The sequence below is a fragment of the Suncus etruscus genome, chromosome 3 (genome assembly GCF_024139225.1).
Source record: "Suncus etruscus isolate mSunEtr1 chromosome 3, mSunEtr1.pri.cur, whole genome shotgun sequence".
NCBI classification, from domain to species: Eukaryota; Metazoa; Chordata; class Mammalia; order Eulipotyphla; family Soricidae; genus Suncus; species Suncus etruscus.
Window position 1 is genome coordinate 39,833,667 of NC_064850.1, and position 15,514 is coordinate 39,849,180.

The following is a 15,514-nucleotide window of genomic DNA, read 5'->3' on the forward strand; positions in this document are numbered from 1 at the left end:
TAATTCCTACCTCTATTTAAATTTACAGTGACAGTATTACACTTGTCAGAAAGATGTAAGGCAGCTTCATCCAAGATTATTCTGAGAAAAAAAAAATCAGCATCAAAACAAGCTTCAAATATGGACCACATAATCATTATTAAGTGGCTGAATTATTTTTTGATATAAATGTTATCAAAGTCATATGCAGGCTATAGCTATAAATAATCATGTCACAGTTAGGCTTTCTTGGAATTTTTTTTTCTGCTTTCTGGGCCACACCTAGTGGTGCTGAGGGCTGTGCATGTAGGTCACTCCTGGCAGTGCTCAGGAACCTATACAGGATGCTGGGAATCAAACTTAGGTTTGCCATGTGCAAAGTAAGTGTCCTGCCCACTGCACTATTGCTCTGGCCCCCCATGTCACAAAAAAGCTTACTTTATTAATGCTAGGAACACTGGAAGGATGTGTAACAGAATCTTTCAATCTTTTTTTATACCTGAAGACAGGCCCCCACCTCCAGCATCTGAGCCATAGGCCAGCAGTGATATCCAAGTAAAGGGGTGGTTTTCAACCTTTCTATTCCTGCAAACTGGCAACCAATTCAGCACCAGAGGTTAAAGACAAAATATTAAACACCTGCTCCAGTAAACTTTGTTTTTGTAAATTTACATATAAGCTTTAACAAATTTGGTTCCCAACCTCAAAGTTTAATTTATAAAAATAAAGTATCGAGTATTAATGGAATTATAAATTAAATATTGAAAAAGCTAAGTAAGGACTGGAGAGATAGCATAGGTGGTAAGGCACTTGCCTTGCAGATAGCCAGCTCAAGTTTGATCCCTGACACTGCATATGCTTCACCTCTCTCCCCCGCACTCCCCTCCCCCCAGCATTGCCAGGAATAATTCTGGAGAGAGGAACCAGGAATAAGCCCTGTACATACCGGGGTGTGGTCTCCCAGACCAAGATTTAAATAAAATATAAAGTAAGAAGCATGAGGATTAATTTCTTTCCTTAAAGAACTATGAAATAAAATCTAACACAATAAATATCAGAATAGATTGGATAAGTAATATGAAAGTTTGGCTTGAGAGATAGTTCAGTGGAGGACATTTGCCTGGCATGTGCCAATCCAGGTTCGATCCTCAGCACCACATATGGGCCCCTCCACCCTGCAAGGAGTGATCCCTGAGCACAGAGCCAGACGAAGTCCTGAACAAGAGGCTGAACAAGAGGCATGAACCCAAAACAACAAAGAATATTGATTTAAAATTTTTATTATTTTGTGATATTAACCCCGCGGTTTAGATGGGTACCATTATTTAGAGGGTTTTTTTATGCACAGCTATATTTAATTCATAATAGTGTATACAAACATACCTGAGAGTAGATGAAGATTTGTCCAAGGAAACACTACTAGAAATGCTGAACGTTTCAACAGTAAGAAGAGATCGGATTGGCAGATAAAGAGGCCTAATATAAAAAAAAGGCAACACATCTCAACCAATTATAGACAGGAGTCCTTTATATGTTTCTTTTTTAAAAATTATTTTTGTTTAGTTAAAGAACTGTGACTTAGGGCTGGAGCAATAACGACGTAGCGGGAAGGACGTTTGCCTTGCATGCAGCTGACCCTGGTTTAATCTCTGGAATCCCATATAGTCCCCCAGCCTGCCAGGAATAACCCTTAAGTGCCGCCAGGTGTGGCCCAAAGAGTAAAAAACAAACAAACAAACAAACAAACAAACAAACAAAAAACTGTGATTTACAAAGTTACTGATGGCTAAGTTTTAAGTATACAATATTTCAACACCAATCCCACCACCACTGTTAACTTCCCTCCATCAGCGCTCCCACACTCCTCCACCCCAACCTTCCATGTCCACCGACCTATGTGCCACTTGGACAGGTATCTCACAAAGTTCTGTGGCTGCAACTTAGATCTCATGTTTGCAGTGTTGTTGAGTCTGTGCTTGGGACATACAGCTGGAGCACACACCCACATCACCAAAATGGCTGAAGCCCCGACCCTGTTCCTTCATTACTTCCCTTTCTCATCTTCTTCCTTCACCCCTTGATTTCTTTCCTTCTCTGCTCTCCTCACTATGCTCTGGGGCCTGGGGTGATCTTGGCATCCCCCTTTGCTACACTACATTTCCTTACCTAGTTATTGCCTAGTCCACAGGTGAGACCATCTTGTGTTTTTTTTTCCTGAGGCAGAAATCCATTATAAAGAGCATTCTGAACTAATATTCTGCTAAACCATGTCATTTTTTCGATACCTTAGTACATGTTTTAAATACATAAAACTTAATTTTTCTGTTTGTGAACTAACCTATAATCAAGAGCACAGCTCCAGAGATGGACGTGGAAAGTGGTAAATGAAGTTGGAGGGTTGTATCCCAGGACAGGTTCGTCAGCAATATTCAAGAAGTATAAAATCTATAGTCACAAAAATATAAATTGCTCTGCTTTAGAAGAAAAAAATTGTTTGATATATCTTAAAACCAGTAGAAAGCAAAATAGCTCAACTTTTAATGCTAGGAAAAATAACTATTTTTAGGGAAATTATAATGCTAAAAGAAACAAAGTCATCACTTTTAAGGAATTTATTTTAAAAAATATTTGCACCACTAGAATTTAAAATAAAAAGGTCCATCCAACAACTGTAATGACACACCGCAAAAAATCATATACAATTAATAAAGTAGGTATATCTTCACATTCCTAAAAATAACAAATTATGCAGACTATTAAAGCCAACCTTCTAGTTTTCTTTTTTTTTTTTTTTTTTTTTTTTTGGTTTTTGGGCCACACCCGGTAACGCTCAGGGGTTACTCCTGGCTATGCGCTCAGAAGTTGCTCCTGGCTTGGGGGACCATATGGGACACCGGGGGATCGAACCGAGGTCTGTCCAAGGCTAGCGCAGGCAAGGCAGGCACCTTACCTTTAGCGCCACCGCCCGGCCCCAACCTTCTAGTTTTCTATGTGATTTATCATTGAAAGAAGTTCCTTTTCCTTATCTGATACCAGTCTCAGGCCCCTCACCAGCATCAATTCTCCCCTTTCTAGCATAAGCAAATAAGAAGGACCAGAAGATAACTCAACAGGAACACCAGATCTGATTCCCCACACTATGTGGTACCCTGAGCAGAGCCAGTAGTGAACCCCAAGTATTAAGCCAGTAGCTGCCTCTGAGGAACACTGATAGAAGAACAAATTGGAAGGTGAGACTAAATCTTTCCCATACAGCTAGTCAATTAGTCATATTCTGATTGGTACAAAGAGAGTGAGTTGATGTTTTCTAAATGCTTTATGGAAAAGAAATCTTTGATCTAAAATGTTCAGTGCCCAGACTTTAAAGTAAAGAATCAGAGTTGTAGTAATAGTACAGGAGGAAGGGCATTTTTCTTCAGTGTGGATGACCAGGGTTTGATGCCCCAGCATCCCATAACATATCCTGAACCCAGAAGGAATAATTCCTGAGAACAGAACCAAGAGCAACAACAAAGCATAGCCAGGTATGGCCCTAAAAGCAGACAAACAAGTAAAAAAGCCTATTGCTCTGGGTTTGTGACGGTGTCCCACTCTACCCCAAGAGGTGTCATGGAAAACTATCAGCTTCCCTTTCAAAGGTGAGCTAAAGAGTTTCCATCTGGGCATTTTCCCATGTGTCTATTGCAGGAGAAGTTGAAAGAAGCTGTCCCTACCTGCTCATGCCAGCTGAGCCCAGAAGGCAGCACTCTGTGTTGGAGGGTGGCTCCTCGAAGGCCCACCGCAATCAGAAATTCCTGTGCAGAGGGACACAAAGAACTACAGTTAGCATCCTCAGAACCCTGGACTTCAGAATGTTTTCTATGCAATTCCACTAGGTGCCATTTTTCTTTTTATCTAATCAAATCAAGAGCATGTACTTCCAATGCCACAGAAGTAAAAAAAAAAAAATACAAACCTTTGTGTTGGACTCTGATTTATCAGATAAGATTTTGACGGCGACAGAGAGCATATTTAAAGTGTCTCCTCCAACACCATCTGTGGAAGCTCTGCTGACACCATCTTCCTCAGAGGAATAAATAGTAGGTTCCAACCAATGAGGGCGGTTGACACTGGGCAGGCGTGTTTCTGTGGGGAGCACCACCCCATCCACTATACCTGCAGCAACCACATTACAAGGCAAAAACAGAACAAAAAGAGTGCTTGACATTAGTACATGGCCTTGTGTAATTCCAAACACAAGTCCACATATTTCCAATGATTCTAACAAAAATCTGGAGATAACTAAATGAAAATTCTTTTGGTAATAATCCATAGCTTTCTAATATGGGCATGAGTAATAGCACCCAACTGGGGGCCGGGTAGGTGGCGCTGGAGGTAAGGTGTCTGCCTTGCAAGCGCTAGCCAAGGAAGGACCGCGGTTCGATCCCCCGGCGTCCCATATGGTCCCCCCAAGCCAGGGGCAATTTCTGAGCACATAGCCAGGAGTAACCCCTGAGCGCCAAACGGGTGTGGCCCAAAAACCAAAAACCAAAAACAACAATAGCACCCAACTGAAAACAAAAGCCAAGACTTTAAATACTAGAAAAGTGACACTTGAACAAAAAAAAATTTGTTTTGTTTTGTTTTGGGGCCACATCTGGCAGTGCTCAGGAGTTTCTCCTGGCTTTGCGCTCAGAAATTGTTCCTGGCAGGCTCAGGAGACCATATGGAATGCCAGGGATCAAACCAGGGTCTGCTCTTGGTCATCTGTATGCTAGACAAACACCCTACCACTGTGATATTACTCCAGCCCCAGAACAAGAATTTATTAACAGGGCCGGGCGGTGGCGCTGGAGGTAAGGTGCCTGCCTTGCCTGCGCTAGCCTAGGACGGACCGCGGTTCGATCCCCCGGCGTCCCATATGGTCCCCCAAGAAGCCAGGAGCAACTTCTGAGCGCATAGCCAGGAGTAACCCCTGAGCCTCACAGGGTGTGGCCCAAAAAAAAAAAAACAAACAAAAAAAAAACAAACAAAAAAAAAAAGAATTTATTAACAGTATTTTTTTTTTTTTTTTTTTTGGTTTTTGGGCCACACCCAGCGGTACTCAGGGGTTACTCCTGGCTGTCTGCTCAGAAATAGCTCCTGGCAGGCACGGGGGACCATATGGGACACCGGGGTTCGAACCAACCACCTTTGGTCCTGGATCGGCTGCTTGCAAGGCAAACACCGCTGTGCCATCTCTCCAGGCCCTTAACAGTATTTTTAACCCTGGCATTTAAATACAATGAAATAAACTAGGGAGTAAAGAGCTTGCCCTGCAAGCAGCTGCTCTGGTTCAATCCCCATCATCAGATATGTCCCGAGCACTGCCACGAGTCACTCCTAAAAAGAGAACTAGTGATAGCCACTGAGTATTGCTAGGTATGGCCCAAACCCTGTCCCCACAAAATAATCAAGTCAGTGGAAGAAACCAGTTACAAAAAACTATCTATTGTGTGATTACATTTATGTGAAACATTTTGAATATGCAAAACTAAGAAGACAGGATATTGATTGTTTAGGTCTAGGGCAGTGGTCGGCAACGTTTTTTTTCAACTGAGCCAAATCTTGCCAAAACCACAATTAAAATTTATTTTGAGAGCCACACAGGTCGCGCACTGACAGAGGCTAGGAACAGAGTCCTGACTCCTGGAGCGGCTGCCCGGCACACAGAAGAGCCAAATTAAAAGTGTAAATAAAGAACAACATATGGCTTGCAAGCCGCAGGTTGCCGACCACTGGTCTGGGGAATTGGGGGTGAAGGGTGAATTACAGCTAAAGAGAGCAGTGTTTCTTTGGGGGGGGGGGTAATAAAAATATTTTGAAGTTGATTAGGATAGTTGCTGCATAATTATGTCAAACAGTAGTCACTGCTGAAGCATATATTTTATGGGTGAATGGTATGGTATATGGATTGTATCAATAAAATTGTCATAAAAATGCAATAAATTTCAATTTCTAACTTACTATTAGGTATTCCATGGCCAGAGGAATAGCAAAAAATAATCTCTAAAACATAGTTCTGTCCTCAATGCTCTTTAAGTAAACAGAATTTCAGCACATTTAAGCAGGGGTACAAGACACACCACCATGTTTCTCCTACCTTTGTGGTACAGACTGAAACTGCTAGTGTGGAGGCAGATGTAGTGCTTGTCATCGAAACCTTCATAGTTTGTCACACAGAACAATGAGCCACCACTGAATTCGAACCAGAATTCACCATGCTTGTTTGCCAGCAGATCTCCATTTTCTTGCTAGCCAGAAGACAGAGAAAGAGTCATTAGTTAAGTAACTATACCCCTGGGATACTCTTCTGAATGCCACTAAAAAGACGCCTGTGGTGGAAGAGTAGCCTGATGCTTGAGCCACCCAAATTGGTGGAATTCAGGGCAGGTCTCAGGACCCAGGAAGTGGCCAGATGGCTACAGATGCCAGTCTCACAAGCATCAGGCTGTCAGAGATCACACTGCCTCGGGTGCCAAACCTGGTCCTGATAGTGTTGCTGAGTGAAACTCCCAGCAACTTCTCAGAGTGTGTGACTCTCAGAGAGAATCATAACCATGCAGAAGTTCCCCAGTTTTGTAACCACAGCAACCAAGGGGTGGTGGTGGTGGTTCTTCATTGTTCAGTGCTATGTGAGGGTCTCTTCTGCCACAGGAATTCCTGTGCTTCATTCTCCTTAAAAACAAAGAACCCACTAGTTGACACATTAGGTGAAAAATCAGCCTTTTCCAAAGGGGAAGTACATTTACCATTTGCCTTCACATCTGCAATGAAAGCTGGACTCTCAGACTTGCTATCATCAAAACTGGGATCTTCGTCTGCTACTCAAACAAACTGATTCTACCTCAATTTTTGGATTACAGAACACAGTGGGTTTCAAAGCAAACATACTTGAAAACACCTTTGTGTGTACTTACCTTGACATCTGTAAATACTGCCATTAGCCCATGATTAATACTCAGAAGAACTGAGAGGAAACTCTGCGAGTTCTTGTTTTGGGAGTCTAGTTTTTTCTTCCTACGGGAACGATAGTTGGGATCAACAGTAGAAAAATACTGCAAAGTCTCCTCTTCAGATCCACTTTCCTCATCTATGAGAAATAAATGGTCATAATTTATAGTACTGATAGTTTACTAAAATAATAGTTTGGGGCCAAAGCAAGAGTTCAGCTGGCAGGATGTTTGCCTTGCACCTGGGCAACTGGGGTTGGATCCCCAATACCCTCACATGGTCCTCGAACCCACCACTCCACCACTCAAGGAGTGATCCTTGAAGGGAAAGCCAGGAGTAGTAAGCCTTGAACGTCAATAGGTGTGACCCCCAAACCAAAAATAATAAAAAGTAAATCTGGCAGTATAATAAAAATAAACTATCACCAGGTGTGACCTAAAAACAAACAAAAAAAAGAACTTAAAAAAAGCTAAAATAAAAACTGTAGGGGCTGGAGAGATAGCATGGAGGTAAGGTGTTTGCCTTTCATGCAGAGGGACGATGGTTCGAATCTAGGCATCCCATATGGTCCCCTGTGCCTGCCAGGGGTGATTTCTGAGCATAGAGCCAGGAGTAACCCGAGTGCTGCTGGGTATGACCCAAAAACAAAACAAACAAACAAAAATCCTGCATATGCAAACAGAAGTGGAAAATATTATAAATTACTAAAAGAAATAATAGTTATGATCAAGGAGAGAATGACAAACTTGATTACATAATTACTGAACCTGATAAGTTAATACTCAGGCAAATTCAAATACATTACCATAGTGCACAGCAGACTTAAATGGAGTGAAACTATCTTTGTTGAAGGTATTGATCAGCTGGCTGGCTACTGAAAGTCCAATACCATAGGAAATATTTTCAAAAGTTTCCACTGGTGAAGGAGCTGTTGGTTCCCACAGCAGCAAGTCATTAAATATCCTACAGACACAAGTCAAACATAAGACCATGACTTAAAGTAAGCTAAAAACTACTCCACTCAGGCTGGGAAGACTGTTCAAAGAAGCACATGCCAGGCAAGCTGTGGCTGTGTGTTCTAGGGATAGGTCACTGGGGACAGCCCTGATAACCCCTCGAGCAAGGCCTGAGGTACTGAGCAATTCCACCAGCACAACTGGACCAAATAGCAAGGAAAGTGATCCCACCCCACAAATATACACAGATATACCCACCTAGGATCAGAGAAATAACTCATCCGCAGCACCACATGGCCCCTACGTGCTGGAGGGGTGGTAAAATAGTAACCAAAAGTTCCCAAATCTGTGTCAGGAGGTCAGCCCTGAGTACTGTCAGGTATAGTCCAAAAATAGAAAAAGGAAGGCATGCTCTTTTTTTTTTTTTTTTTTTTTTTGGTTTTTGGGCCACACCCGGTGACGCTCAGGGGTTACTCCTGGCTATGTGCTCAGAAGTCGCTCCTGGCTTGGGGGACCATATGGGACACCGGGGGATCGAACCGCGGTCCTGTCCAAGGCTAGCACAGGTAAGGCAGGCACCTTACCTCTTGCGCCACCGCCCAGCCCCCAAGGAAGGCATGCTCTTGTATATAGACTCAACCCCAGCCTCTGGCAGCCCCCTCTTCAAGTCACTGCACATGACACATAGTATGACAAGAGAGTAGGGCCCTGGACTGGTAAGGTGTCAAAAGGCATAGCCAATAGAAAGATGAAGGGAAGAATATCACACATGCAAATAAGCCAATTGTCTAACACACAGTGAGGACACTGTAACAAAAGGCTCATGAGAAGGCTCTGATTCTATCAACACCTTACAGAGAACACCATGATGAGAGACCACAAACACACATAGATAAAAGAGGTCAGGCACTAAAGTCCAACCCTAAAGACTTAACAAACTGTGTTTAAACTTACCTATTATAAAGCTTCTCATAAAAACTTTTATTAGGTAGTGTTATATGAACAGTGGGTAACGAAAGTTCCAGTACGTAGTGAGAATTGCTGATTGCTTTATCCTGAAACTCTGTCATTTCCACAGGGTCACCTGGCATCACCATCTAAAACAACAGTTTAGTGTTCAAAACAAAAACCAATTCATCAAATGAGCATTCTATCTTGGGCTGGAGCGATAGTACAGTGGGTAGGATGCTCAACTATTGCCTGACCCATGTTCAATTCCCCAGGACCCCATATGGTCCCCAGCACCACAGCAGAAGTAATTCTTGACTGAGTTCAGAACCAGTAGTAACCCCTGAGAATGCTAGATGTGACCCCCAAAATCAAAACAAAACCAGACAAAAAAGTAGTTCCAACAAATGAGCATTTTGTGTTAAAAGATAGTTGTACCATCTTCCTACCCTGTCCTAAACATGGCTCTGTAAACAAATAAAGAAGCATATAACCTAATTTTAACAACAATAACAAAAAGTCTTCCTTCCATCATGGAGCTAAAAATCTAACAAATCTAGCCCAGCGAGTAATTTTAAAAGCTGGACCATTAAAGCTGCTGATACAGGAGAGAGACCAGGTACCCCTGATGCCACTACCAGTGCACACGCTAGCAGTACCTGTTCATTTTCAAACATCACTCTGCGAGAGGAAAAGGGTGATGGGGCTGGTCTTCGGAGGTCACAGACGTCCTTGAGGGAGTGGGCGCCGCCCTCCTCTTCCTCCTGATAGTGCCCATCATTTTCCTCATCCTCTTCCTCCTCAGCAGCGATCCTCTCCAGGATGGAATGCATAGCTGGGGGATTGATCTTCAGTACAATCCTGAGCACAAAGACAATTGGAAAAATGAATAACTAAAGTCAACATCTATGGTTGCCTCCTATGTTTATACCAAATACCCGACCAAGCGGCCTTGGCCTGGACTGGATTGACTAAAAAGCCTATTCTACTGCCATCACTGGGTAGAGCTGGGAAAAGGTGAAGAGTGTTTTGGTATCTATTACCTTTTGTAGGCATCAGAATCAGGTTCTCTTAATCAGATAAGGGATTTTGGCCTTTTCCTTGTGAACTAGACTAGATCCTGAAATTTCCTAATATCTGCCATAACTTCTTTTTATTTATTAATTTACTTGTTTGTTTGTTTATTTTGGGGGGGTCATACCTGGCAGTGCTCAAGAGTTATTCCCAACTATGTACTCAAAAATCGCTGAGTGAGGGGCGGGAGAAATAGCACAGCAGCAGGGCATTTGCCTTGCAAGTGGCAAACCCAAGACAGACAGTGATTTGATTTCTGGCATCCAATATGGTCCCTTGAGCCTGCCAAGGGAAATTTTTGAGTGCAGAGCCAGAAGTAACCCCTGAGAGCTGCCAGGTGTGAACCCCATCCCCCCAAAAAAGAAAGAAAGAAAGAAAAAAAGAATCATTGAGTGAAAAACAGCAGTGCTGTGGAACCATATGATATAATGGGGAGCAAACCTGGCTCAGTCACATGCAAGGCAAGAACTTTACCCACTGTACTATGGCTCTGGCCCCCAGCTATGACTTTTTTTGGTGGGGGGGGTCACACTTGCCAGTGCTTAGGGGTTACTCCTGGCTCTAAGCTCAGAAATCAATCTTGGCAAGGACAGGGAACTATATGGGTTGGCAGGGATCGAACCAGAGTTCACCATGTGCAAGGCAAATGCCATATTTGCTGTGTATTGCTCTGGACCCTGAATTCTCAACTTAAACTAAGTGAAACTTTCTGGAACCATAAATACTGGAGAACTGGGTCTAGACTCCAAGAGACCATCATGATGCTTGTCCCCACACAAACAGTACAACAACAGAAATACTTTGAGGCCAGGAAACCTGCCAACTGATATATGACCTTGCATCTAGAAATCTAACTGAAGCCTTAACCGTTCCTGATGAAAAGGCTCTGCTCAGACGCCAGAGAGCTTGACAAATGGCACCAAAAAGATCACTCTCATTTATACAGGCTTTCAGATGAAGCATAAGTACCAAAATGTGAAGCTTAATTAAAATAAAACCGAAGCCCCTTTATCAAGCAAAATGAACTGAAGGAACTATTTAATCTAAGAAATCATGAAGCAGGGGCCGGAGAGATAGCATGGAGATAAGGCGTTTGCCTTTCATGCAGCAGGTCATCGTTTTGAATCCCGGCATCCCATATGGTACCCCGTGCCTGCCAGAAGCAATTTCTGAGCCTGGAGCCAGGAATAACCCCTGAGCACTGCTGGGTGTGACCCAAAAACCACACACACACACACACACACACACACACACAAAATCATGAAGCAGAAGCTCTTTAAGAACACTGAAGGGCGGTGGCGCTAAAGGTAAGGTGCCTGCCTTGCCTGCGCTAGCCTTGGACGGACCGCGGTTCGATCCCCCGGTGTCCCATATGGTCCCCCGAGCCAGGAGCAACTTCTGAGCACATAGCCAGGAGTAACCCCTGAGTGTTACTGGGTGTGGCCCAAAAACCAAAAAAAAAAAAAAAAAAAAAAAGAACACTGAAGCCACCTGGTATAACTTTAAAAAATTACTGATGCCAGGAAGTTTATGAAAACTTTGTTCACAAACAACCAGTGACCAGATAATTTATTTGACAACAGAGACATGACATCTCTTCTGGTCTTGAACTAGTTCTCAAATGGTTGACACTTTTTTGTCCCTCTAATTTGAATAGAATAAGGGGCTGAGAGATTGTACAGTGAGTAGATCTTGCATGTCGCCAATATGGATTTAATCCTTGATATACCATATGGTCCCCTGAGCCCTGCCAGGAATGATCTCTGAGCGCAGAGCTGGGAATCAGCCCTGGGCACCACTGTATTATCTACTCCCTCTAAAAAAAAGAAAAAAGAAAAGCTAGAGAATGAATTTATCCTACCACGTCTCACAATGCCTAACATATCACAGTCATAGCTGAGTGAGTACCAATATGTATTTCTGATTTAATTTTTGTACCCTTATTTGGGTTCTCACATCAGCGTTGGGCCTTTTTAGTACACAATGAACAGCCAGAAGACTGGAAAAGAACTATAGCAGTTAATTTTCAAAAGGAAAATCTCATGAAATTTGCACATATATTAGTTTACTTACCGTGGCCAATCAAAGTCATCTGAGGATGAAGGATCTCCATCTAGGCCACTAGAAACATGGAAAAACTTAATAGCTGGTTCTCCTTTATCTTCCTGGAATGAACCTAGGAAAGCGAGATATACCAACTGAATGATTTTCATCTGAAGTCCTGGAAAACAACTTTTCTCCTTAGAAACTTGCCATGTCTCTACATTACTTATTCCTTTGTTCTTGTTGGAGTGACAGATGAGGAGATGGGATGAGTAGATAAGAGATTTTTATTGAAATTCCTCAGTACTAATATTTAATGTGGAAGGTACTTATCATACATAGTAAATTTAACAGTTAATGTTTTATAAAAATCACTTAATGATCATTCATAAAAATTTCTTAGTTGGGCCAGAGTGATACACAGTGGTAGAGTGTTTTCCTTGTACATGGCTGACCCAGGACAGTCCCAAGTTAGATCCTCGGCATCCCATATAGTCCCCTGAGCTGCCAGGAGTGATTTCTGAGTGCAGAGCCAAGAGTAACCCCTGAGCACCACTGGGTGTGGCCCATAAAATAAAAACAAAAAAATTTCTTAAGCTAGAAATACATTTGGGGGAGAGAAGGCCACATCTGGAGATGTTCAGAATTTACTCCTGGCTCTGAGCTCAAGGATCAGTACAGGCAGGTTCAGGGAACCATCTGGTGTGTTAGGGATCAAACCTGGGCCATGTGCAAGGTAAACACCTTACTCACTATATGTGAGCCCAATAATCACATTTGTAAAGTCTATATTATGACAAACATACTCGGAATAATTTTTCACACTAACCCTATCCATGTGGTTTCCATTCCATTTCCAAATGAAGAGTGAATTAGTTCTCCCTAGAATGAGTTCTCTCCCATGGGAGACAGGGATACATCCTAAGAACTATTTATAGTCAGTGGACAACTGTCAATGCTAAGTATCTCTGCCTTAATTCTGCCTTCTGATAGATGCTCACAAAAGGGAAAGGAACTGTAACCAATTTCCATGGGGAGACTTGGCAAGTGAATCTGGTAGGGGAAGGTTATTGCAGAGAGGACTAATAACAGAAGAAGGTGGTGACAGAAAGGTGTGATGGGCACAGAGTGATAGCACAGCAGGGAGGGAGTTTGCCTTGCATGCAGCCAACCCAGGTTCAATCTCCGGTATCCCAATAGGGACCCCTGAGTCTGCCAGGAATAATTTCTGAGCACAGAGCCAAAAGGAGTCCTTGAGCACTGCCAGGTTTGCCCCCCCCCCAAAAAAAAAAAACAAAACTAAATAAATAAAAAAAAGAAAAAGAAAGAAAAGGGAAAAAAAAAAGAAAAGCATCTTAACAAAGTGAAAGAGCCACTATGTAATTTCCTTTCCTAAAACTGACATATCACATCCTGTAATTTCATTTCAAAAACTGATCTATCACATTCCTGAATGCAATACTGAGGAAAAGTCGTCACTCTTTACATGTGTTACATTTGGACTCAGTCATAGAAGCACTTGCTTGTTTGTCATCTGGTACGATCACAGGCAAGTTAAACCTTACCTGCTAGTTCTCTAAAGGTAAGTTCCAGTTTCATTTGTTCTGGAGTTGAGCCTCCTAAAAATTCAGTCTTGAATTCTAGATCTGTGAATGCTAAATGAAGGATCTCCTTCTGGAGGGACTTCTTAAACCACGGCCCTCTTTCTTGGTCTGACCGAAGATCAGGTATTGGGAAGCGAACAGAAAGGTTCAATGCTGGTGTGGCAACTTGTACCGATACTCGACAATTTGCAGGACTATGGGTATCATCTAGAAATACTTCGGTGAAAGCCTTGTGCTAAAGTACAGAAACCCAAAATATGGCAAAAATATTAAGCAAACAAAAATGACACTGGTATTCAACATTACAAAATGTATGCTCGCTATTTACTTATTCAGAATAAATCATTAAAGTAATTTAAAGTAAGGGCCAGAGCAATAGTACAGCACCTAAGACACTTGTCTTGTACATGTACAACTGGGTTTGATTCCTGGGATCCGATTTGGTTCCCTGAGGTCACCATGAGTCATCCTTAAGCAAAATCAGGAGCAAAGCCTGAGCACCATCAGATGTGGGTCTCCACAAAAAACAAATCAACAAAACAAAAAATTCCTCTATAATAAATAGCCAAAAACACAATAATATAAATTATATTCTCATTTTTTTGTTTGGGGCCACACCTGGAGATGCTCAGGGCCTATTACTGACAGGGCTCAGAGGACCATTTGGGTTAATCATGTATAAGGCAAGTACCATACCTGTGTACTATCTCTCCAGTCCCTTAAAATTTAAAATTAAAATGCACACAAGGGCTACATTTTATAGGTGGCTTAATAGTTTATTAAATAAGAATAAAATTTTGTGAAGATAATATTGTTTAAAATATTAACACAAAAAAAGAAAAGAAAACCTAATTCAATTATTCTGATATCCACATTACCAAATGGTATATGGCTAATCCATTCTTTTTCAGATTTTGGTCCACACAAGAGGATACTCCGGGGTTATTCCTGATGCTGCATGCAGAACACCTGGCAAGTGCTCAGAGGCCCAAATGGGATGCCAGATGTGACTGTGGTTGGCTGTGTGCAAGGAAAGCAGATATCCCGCTGAACTATTGCTCCAGTATCTATTCATTCTTCCTCTGTACATCCATTCTAAGTTGCAAAAAGTTTATATGGTAAACTTATTCTACTTTTTCATTTAATTTTAAAGTTATTGAACCATTTTTATGCCCATCATTTACAAGGTCACATAAAATTTCACTCAGTATATTAGCAAATTAAAAATAGTTTATTTTTAAAATTTCTACTTGAGTGAATTAGAGTGATAACACAGCAGGAAGGGCTTTTGTCTTGTACACAGCTAACTGGTATTCAATCCTTGGCATCCCATATGATCCCTTGAACTCACCAGGAGCTGATTCCTGAGCACAGGGCCTGGAGTAACCCCTGAGCACTGCCAGATGTGGCCCAGAACCAAAAGAAAACAATAGGGTTCCATCTGAGCAATAGCACAGCAGGAAAGGCACTTGCTTTGCATGTAGCTGACCTGGATTTGATCTCCAGCATCCCAGTTGGCTCCCCAAGTCCTGAGTGCAGAGCCTCAAGAACCACCCAAAAACTAAAAACTAAAAACAAACAAAAAATACCAGTCTACAGCTGGTAAGGGAAAGCAAAGATATAGTAAAGGAGTTAAGGTGCTTACAAGAGGCTAATCCCAGGCCAAAGATAGTGCCCTTAGCACTGTGGCACTGCCAGGAGTGACCCCTGCACACAAAATCTGGAGCATCCCCTTAGTATCACTAGGTATGGTCCCAAAGCCCAAAAAGGGGGAAAAAAAATGCCAGGAGTGATGCCTGAGCAGTGTCAGAGAAGTCCCTGAGAAACCCTGGGAATGTTCCATACCCACCATCACCACCATCACTTAAGTCTCCATTAGGGCCAGTGAGATTGGATATGAGCTGAACTCTCATGCCTAATACACTGCCTAACTTGGTT

At 42.3% G+C, this 15,514-nt stretch overlaps 1 protein-coding gene across 1 annotated transcript in view; it reads right to left on the reverse strand.

Moving 5' to 3' along the window:
* ATG2B (autophagy related 2B) overlaps positions 1–15,514 on the reverse strand; it is a 100,914-nt gene that overhangs the window by 37,331 nt on the left and 48,069 nt on the right. The window contains exons 15-26 of the mRNA XM_049769916.1: positions 13,538–13,811; positions 12,003–12,105; positions 9,515–9,716; positions 8,862–9,004; positions 7,757–7,914; positions 6,918–7,090; positions 6,101–6,251; positions 3,935–4,134; positions 3,693–3,773; positions 2,318–2,424; positions 1,363–1,455; positions 11–81 (exon numbers count right to left, since the gene is read on the reverse strand). Of these exons, the coding sequence (XP_049625873.1) occupies positions 11–81; positions 1,363–1,455; positions 2,318–2,424; positions 3,693–3,773; positions 3,935–4,134; positions 6,101–6,251; positions 6,918–7,090; positions 7,757–7,914; positions 8,862–9,004; positions 9,515–9,716; positions 12,003–12,105; positions 13,538–13,811 (1,756 nt within the window). The remainder of the gene's footprint in view (positions 1–10; positions 82–1,362; positions 1,456–2,317; positions 2,425–3,692; positions 3,774–3,934; positions 4,135–6,100; positions 6,252–6,917; positions 7,091–7,756; positions 7,915–8,861; positions 9,005–9,514; positions 9,717–12,002; positions 12,106–13,537; positions 13,812–15,514) is intronic.